The sequence below is a fragment of the Dermacentor variabilis genome, chromosome 10 (assembly GCF_050947875.1).
Source record: "Dermacentor variabilis isolate Ectoservices chromosome 10, ASM5094787v1, whole genome shotgun sequence".
NCBI lineage: Eukaryota > Metazoa > Arthropoda > Arachnida > Ixodida > Ixodidae > Dermacentor > Dermacentor variabilis.
This window is the reverse complement of record NC_134577.1, coordinates 44,737,463-44,745,377: the sequence shown is the minus strand read 5'-3', so window position 1 is coordinate 44,745,377 and position 7,915 is coordinate 44,737,463. Positions and strand designations below refer to the sequence as shown.

Sequence of the window (7,915 nt, the reverse complement as noted above, 5' to 3'; positions counted from 1 at the left end):
TGGACTTTGCTGTCACAGCGCTTCGCCGCAGACGATGCAGCGTGTACACACAATGTTCATTTTCTCCCTTTTTTCATCTTTTTTGTTCCGCGTTTTGTTTACCCCCCAGTGTAGCGTAGGAAACTGAACGCTCATCTGGTTGACTAAATGGCCAGAGCTGAGCGTTGACCTCTGATGCAATGATGCATCCAGGGATCCGGGCATTGCAGAAGTGGAGGCTGCGCCAGCGCCATTTTGACCAAAAGGTTCTGTCCCGTGTAAGGACACCTTAGACGGGGCCACACTTCGTCAAAGAGCCGCCCCTCGTCAAAATTGTGAAATAAGTGCAGACCATACACGAGTATTTACGGCACTTTGGTGCCACTGGCTTTGCATTCTATTCCCCTTCAACGAAAATGAGTGAAAAGCACTCACCATTTCTCCTGTATTTTCGGTGAACTGCGATTCACTGAGGAACCGAATAACACACACTTGCAAAGATTGTCAGGACGATTTTTATTATTATTATGTCGGTGTTGTGTTAAGTGTGTTACTTGGACTCGACGCCAGATTCGGAGTCGTTTTATTGTTTGTCGGCATTGCTTGACGCGATTTACAGCGAAGCGAAATATGTCACCGAGATTCAAACCACCGGGATAGCGGCAAGCGAACGGCTAGAGCCTAGAGTCCTGCCAAATTTAACTCGCAGCATCGATTCATCATTCGAATTTCCGTCCGCCCTCACTGTGTTGCAGTGTAAGGTGAATAATTTTTCTGCGGTTGCGCATTTCATAAAACCTCTCTGTGTGATCGGTTCGTTCGGCTATTGCAGGCACCGACGCACTTTCTATTTCCTTTGCATAAAACCAAAAGACACGGACGTGGAACCTTTGACTCAGATAGTAAATCGCAGGTGTCTCCGCTATGTGGCCACGGCGACAACCTAGCAATGCGATGGAAAACGCAGTGATGTCTATCATAAAGAGAATTCGCATAGAGCCGCCACCCAATAAAGTTCACTCATTAGGTGACGTTACGACGGACGGGACCTTATTTCAATATCGGCGTCGTGAGGTCACTGGCCACAAGTGCAGCGTGGTTCAGCGAGCTCTACTTCAATTGAATGTCAAGGTTGGTCATTGAGTATTGATCCCGGTCATTACGACCCTTGCTTTTTTACAGTTTCAGTGAAAAAATTACGAGCGTAACCGAAATACACGTAGTAAGTGCAATTATTCACTGGCGTTACCGAACACTCTCCGTCCCTGAAGAAGTCACGCTATCGACAAAATGGCCCCTAGAAGTCAGCAAAGTACACAACGCACGTGAAATAACGCTGGTAGTGCATGAAGGCCTTCATCTGGACCGCCTAAATAATTCGGATGTGAAACAGCCGTAATTTCGTTCTATCTCAGATGAGTCTTGTTAGCATGCACAGGCGCATATATATCTCCGCAGCAATCGACCTGCTAAGTTCTACTACACAAGGCCGCTGAAGCAGCGGACACGGTGAGTCACCGCTCGGGTCAAAAGTAAATAGAACTCTGTTTTGGGGTTAAGGACATTTTCCTCCGCCGTTTACATTTGAGTACACAGATTATTAACCGTTCTCGCCTGAATCTGCCGGTGGAGTAGTAGCGGAGCAGCTTGGAAAGTCAAACTAGCTGAATGTCACTGCATCATTTGCGTTACTTTTGACTCCGCCATATAGTAATCATACATCAGGCGATGAAGTTTGTAAGAACAGACGAGGAGGGGAAGTCCAGGTTCAGCGTTGGTCGAGAGCTCACAGAGCACGCGCAGGGTAGCTTTATGACGCCATATTTCGCACTGGGACTGCTATAACAAATCGCTCTTTGCCTGAAGCTCCAAATACTAAACAGTCTCCAAAGCGTTCCTTGCCTACGGTGATTGGTTCTTTCAAGTCGTCTTCTTACATTTAACACCGTTCGGCATATTGCTTGCCCGTAAAGACTACAACAGGCCAATGACAAAGTGTTGGTCTGCCGTACGACAAATGGCCACGGAGTGCGCTTCTGGGAAACCTTGGCACAGACAGCTCTTACCTGTCGAAACTATAGCACGAACACGAGTCCGTTCCGCCTTCGTTAGTCAAAAGCTCAGCACGAACAAGAGTGTGGGCAACCCTTACTGGTTGAAACCGTGGCACTGACCCGAGCTCGAGCAACTCTTGCGTCGTTGGTATCCTCACGGATATCATTTTGCTTCTCTGCCTTCCTGGCAATCAGTGACTCACAAGAAAAAAAGAACAATGATCGATCTTGATGGGCAGAGGGCTACGTCAATCCCTGAACTTTGACTTGATGGACGCCGGCAGCGGGATGATGTGCGATATGACGTTGACGAGGCAGAAGGAGCCCACGAAGGCGAAGCAGAGCCCAAAGTTGAGCCAGTACTGGACGTCCACTTCGGCTTGGCCGCGGCCCATGCGGTACTTGTGCCCCAGGTAGTGCGAGCCGTTGACGAAGAAGCAGCGGCCACTGTCCACGTTGGGGCCGCAGGCGCTGCCATTGAGCGACGGCAGGTTCTCCAGGCCCGGATGCATCTCGAACTCGTTCTGCTGCACGAACGCTGCGGCGTACCGCTGCGACGAGAAGACGGAATTCGTTTTATGCGTAGACCTACGTTCTTTTAGATAAGTTCGCCTCTATAACAACGTGCTGAGAGCTTAACTCAATCTCGAAAGGTGCCATGGGTGTCCCGTTTCTGCGGTCGTTCCTTATCCGCAATGCGCTGTTATTCACCTGCACTTATGCCTGACCAACTAGGCCAAGATTTTCGTTTTAGTCTTGAAAGGCGGCTCTAGCTCCAGGGCCACGTTTTTAGAAGGAGGCACGTGCGTGAAACCCTAAAATGTTTTTATTAGCGGATTGAAGAACTAACCTTTAAAAATATCGTTACATCTGGAAGAACCTAAATTGTAGTGATTGACTACAGCAAATACGTTGAGTTACGTCACCGTGATCGTGTTAAACCAAGAAGCCTGTCAGTGCCCTCCTGTAGAAGTATGTTTTCATCGTTCGCCTAAAGAAGTCACTTCCGCTCTTCGATGTACGTGTTCACATAAGGGACGCAATACCAACTAGAATACGCCATTTCACAAATTTTTCACCATTATTCCTTTCACAGTGACTTCATTTTACTATTACGTGTTGTCGCACCGCATCGATCATCGCCGCGAAGATGGAATTCCAACAGCCACACTAACACTTTCAGTCAGTCAGTCAGTCAGTCTTCTTTTTTTTTTTTTTTGAACTCATTGCAGCAATGAAACCGCCTTGACACCATTGACTCATATACATTAGTAATGGAACCACATTGACATCATTGTTGGTAACATCTTTCGCAAGGCATCAGCTAACGTTTTATAATTAGGAATTATTAACGTGGTGTATTGTTCACTTGATTTCTCGGATTTGCAAACTAATCTGCAAAGCATCAGCTAACATTGCATAATTAGGAAATATTAATGTGGTATATTGTTTACTTATAGGTCTTAATTATTTGCTCCGCTTCTCGTTTGACGACCGCGCTGTGCAGCACCCTTGGGCCTTGAAGGTAACATAAATAAATAAATAAATAGGAATGTCAACACCGTCCTCACAAAGTATACGGTTTCATCGTTCGCTAAACGATAAGCACGTCCTCGCTTCGCGGTAAACGCCTTCGAACAGCAAACGTACAGCGGTTCCAAGCTCACCTGCAACGTAGCGTACGTGAGGTAGTACGTCCAGTCGGGCAGCACGACCAGGCTTCGCACCGTGCCGGAGGCCAGCACCGCGCACAGCGACAGCACGCAGGCGGACCAGCGGAACGAGGCGAACGAGCTGCGCACCACCATCATCAGGGCGACGGTCTGCTGCTCGGCGAGCGCGTACAGGCACCACATCACGCCGCAGAAGGTGGCCCAGCGCTGCCAGTCGGCGCGCAGGCCGGTGCCGCTGCAGTTCCAGTCAAGTCAAGCCTCATCTGCTTTCCCAATTTACGCGAATAAACGGCGGCCATTGAAAACAAAAAAAAAGGAAAGCCGCGATGAATGCCTCGAGCAATAGTCGACCTCCTTAGACATGACCTCGACAACATCACGGAGCAAGGAAACGTAACAAATCGTAATCAGAAGCAAGTTGATAAAAGCAACTGTACAACTGACAGTCGCAGAGTTACGAAAACCATTATACGAAGGTTCGTCAGAACGAGAAGCATCCTATATGTAAACCAGGATTGAGGTATAAAACGTCAACAATGAAAAAAATATGGCACCGACAAGTTCGAATAGTAACGGTTATGCTGACTGTTGCATTAATGCGATGCAGCGGACCCTATACCTAAACATCTGCCTGGTTTCCGCTCCGATTTCGCAAGTAGGTTGCATTTCGCAACACTTTAGATTGTGTGCCATGTTGCGAGTATTGCTTGCCTACTTTATTCGGAATAAAAACGAAGTGAGCGTCGTCTCGGTACTCAAGAAATGTTGATTTTGCTGCAACGCAACGGTGGCGCCATCTGTCACCGTTTACGGTGGAACGCACATTGAACCTAGCGGCGACAGGTAGAGACTACGCTCTGTTGCACCGTCATCGGCATATGTTCTTGAGTACCGTCACCGAAGACGACGTGCCCTTCTGTTTCGCTGTGAACAAAACAGTTAAAAATTTCCCCAAGCGGCGCATTTTAAAACTGAACCCACTGCAAAATCCTGCCTCTTCGAAACTTTTGAGAGGAAATCAGAAAGCAATTTACTTGGAAGGCTCATGTACACCTAACGCTTCTGCTTATAAAACACTACAATCAGTACCTGATCTTTTTTTTTTTTCTGTTGAGAAAAAGCCAGGCACGACCAATGGGCGATATTTCGGAGGGAACAGCGATACTTCAGAGGACAGCTCAGTTTTGCACTCACGCGTAGATGATGGTGGCGCCGGCGAAGACGCTGATCAGGCTGAGCGGGATGCTGAATAGCGTGTGGGTGAAGACGAACAACGGACCTCGGTATTTGCCTTCCCTGCTCTCCTGGTAGTACCGCGTCCGGTGCGGGGCGTCTGAAACAGGGCGTGTGGATATGTGTCAGCATACATCACTGCCGTTAGTGCTAATTATTTTAGCGCTCTCCCCGTAAGAAAAATGTTTTAGCTGTACTTAAATGTACTTGATTATGAGACTAGAGCGTAAGGACTTAGTTTAGCGACATTAACAACCGCATGGTGAAGTTTGAGGGTTTGTTACAAAATCTAATACGTGCATCAGGAGCGCGACAATGATTTTACATCCACACATTTTCAGGCTCGTAACGCCGGCCTGATAGATACTGAAAGATGAGGATAAATCATACTTGCATTGGTTTTAGCGCACAAAAGAATGAAAGGTCAGCCGCACGCCGTGTCGGAGTGAATAAGAGATATTAGAAAGTGGTGTAAAAGGCGGAAAGGGGTTGTCGGAACACTTCCGATAGGTCATACAGAGGGGGGCATGCGATTAAAGCAACCGAAAGAAGGTGCGGCTCGGCTTCCTGGCCAGAACCGCTGTACCACCGTGGAAGGGAGGGGTAAGTGCAGGGACACGTGAGCCAGTGGTGGTGCGAAATTACCCGTGACCGTGGCGCTAAGTGCGGAGAGAGCGCGCGCTCGCGCTCGCGCGCGCGTTGTACGGTCTCGGAGGAGGGCGAGAAAGGCGGTTTTCCTTAGCTTGTTGCCGTTCTCAATCTTCGGCGGAAAGCACAAGAAGCGCGGCTTGTCTCCCTTTCTTTCTGCCGCCGACGGCGCAGTAGCGCTGTCTTTCAGGCGTTGTCGCCTAGCTTATAGCAGTATACTCTGTGCAAAATGACCGCGCATGGGACCGTAACACGACCTCTGCGGTGCCGGTAGCAGCAGCAAAGCGGCGGCGGCGGCGGCGGGAACTTCAAAACAACGCGCTCTACTTGCGTATAGCGTGCGCGGAACTCGTGAACACACGTCGTCTGCTAGCGTACGAAAGAAACAGGAGTCGTCCCTATCATTCGGCTTCTTTTAAGTGATTATTCGCTGTCCAAACAAACGCCCTGTTTGTTTAGGCCTCTTCCGCGCAAGAACGACAGTGGCTAAAGACCCGTGTTGGAGTCGTGCCTCCGCGTTTATGTGTGCATCGCGTGTGTGATGGAAACGAGCCGTTTTCCTCTAGAAAAAGAAAGGGGGGGGGGGGGGGCTGTATTGCCATACGGAAACGTCGCCTGCGTCCGTTGCCGGATGCCGTCTGCTCGGCGAACGAAAGGGCGGAGCAGAGACGAATAAAGCACAAAAGCAAACTTCTGCTTTGGACACGAATGATCCCGCACGCGCGTGCTGCACTGCGCTTAACCCTGGCAGAAAAAAAAAATGGCGGCCCCCTTTCTTATTCGCGTGAAAACACGTGTCCCAGTTTTTCCATGACCGACATTATGGGGAAGTTTGAGACATGAGGGTTTGTTATCTCGTTCTTGTTTAAAAACCCACGCGACCAGAACTTTCTTCGTTTATTTAAGCACGTCCCTATAGTATAATAATTCTTTTTTATCTTGCCGCCTACTTCTTTGGTCTGATCCGTCTGCTGCTATTTGCCATTTTTCGTTTGTCCTAATGAGAACGACTTGTTCAAACGTATAGTGTGACTGGCAAAAGTAGCAAGAAGGAGCGTGTCACTTGGTCGAGATATATCAAACATTTAAATCCATTTCTCGCTGTACAAAATCATCTATTTAACTTCCACGTTACGCATTTCAGGCGTTCAAGAAAAAAGATAAGAAGAAAACATGACCGGCTTGAGAATCAGTGATGAATGCAAACGCGTGGTTTTCCATCTGGTTTCATTTCGTTAAACGCAGTGCGTGACCCACTTAGGATACGCTTGAAATGGCGTTTGAAAAAGGGTCGCCGACGGATGTCATTCTGTTGCCTGTTTTATTTTCATTTGTGTATTTATTATTATGATTAGCCTCTGTGACAACCACGACTGAATCAGACACGCCGCATTCAATCCTCATTGCTCGTTTGGTAGTTTTTATAAGGCATATGCTAAATTATTCCATACCGTGCTTATACGTCTGAATCCAGCTATGTCATATTCACGGTTTATAGCGCGAAGGGACGCAGACGCAGACTAGGTAAGAATATGTCAGGGTACCAACTTACCCAACTGTTCATCCTTCTGCCGGCTATACCAGGCTGTCAAAACTTGCAGCTTTTTAGCCCACCACACTTGCATCGCTAGCTAAGGGGCGGCACACCCGCCGTGGTTGCTCAGTGGCTATGGTGTTGGGCTGCTGAGCACGAGGTCGCGGGATCGAATCCCGGCCACGGCGGCCGCATTTCGATGGGGGCGAAATGCGAAAACACCCGTGTGCTTAGATTTAGGTGCACGTTAAAGAACCCCAGGTGGTCAAAATTTCCGGAGTCCTCCACTACGGCGTGCCTCATAATCAGAAAGTGGTTTTGGCACGTAAAACCCCAACTATTATTATTATTATTAAGGGGCGGCACAAAGATACACGCGGGAAGAAGACCCTACACGGGCTTTGGGTAAAGGTGTAATTGGTTGAGGTTAAGCAATTACGATAAAGCTATTCCAGCTAGCGAGTTATTCTCAAATTATACCGTACATACTCCTGTACTAGCCACATAACATTCCTCTGTGTGCTGGCTTCTCCGGCCGGACGCTTGTATAAAATAAATTCGAATGTGTCATGGGCGCAGACGCACTTTTTTGATCTCAGACGCCTTTTTATCGCTTTCCCAGCCGCACTATGGTGTTGGAATGTTTCGAGTGGCAAAAACGGGAAGAAACAGTTCTCGCACGACAAACGTCGTAATGACGGGGAAAATGTAATTTCAGCAAGGAAGGGGCGAACCAGCCTGAAATCTTCGGGCACAATTGCTGATTAAAGAGTCAGTTCTTCAATGCGGTTTTG

At 48.3% G+C, this 7,915-nt stretch overlaps 1 protein-coding gene across 2 annotated transcripts in view; it reads right to left on the bottom strand.

The window, feature by feature from the left end:
- Positions 1-482: 482 nt before the first annotated feature.
- LOC142560442 (ATP-binding cassette sub-family G member 5) overlaps positions 483-7,915 on the bottom strand; it is an 83,757-nt gene continuing 76,324 nt past the window's right edge. For both annotated transcript variants that reach the window (XM_075672559.1, XM_075672561.1), the window contains exons 9-11: positions 4,901-5,039; positions 3,701-3,941; positions 483-2,584 (exon numbers count right to left, since the gene is read on the bottom strand). In XM_075672559.1, coding sequence (XP_075528674.1) covers positions 2,282-2,584; positions 3,701-3,941; positions 4,901-5,039 — 683 coding nt within the window. In that variant the 3' untranslated portion in view covers positions 483-2,281. The remainder of the gene's footprint in view (positions 2,585-3,700; positions 3,942-4,900; positions 5,040-7,915) is intronic.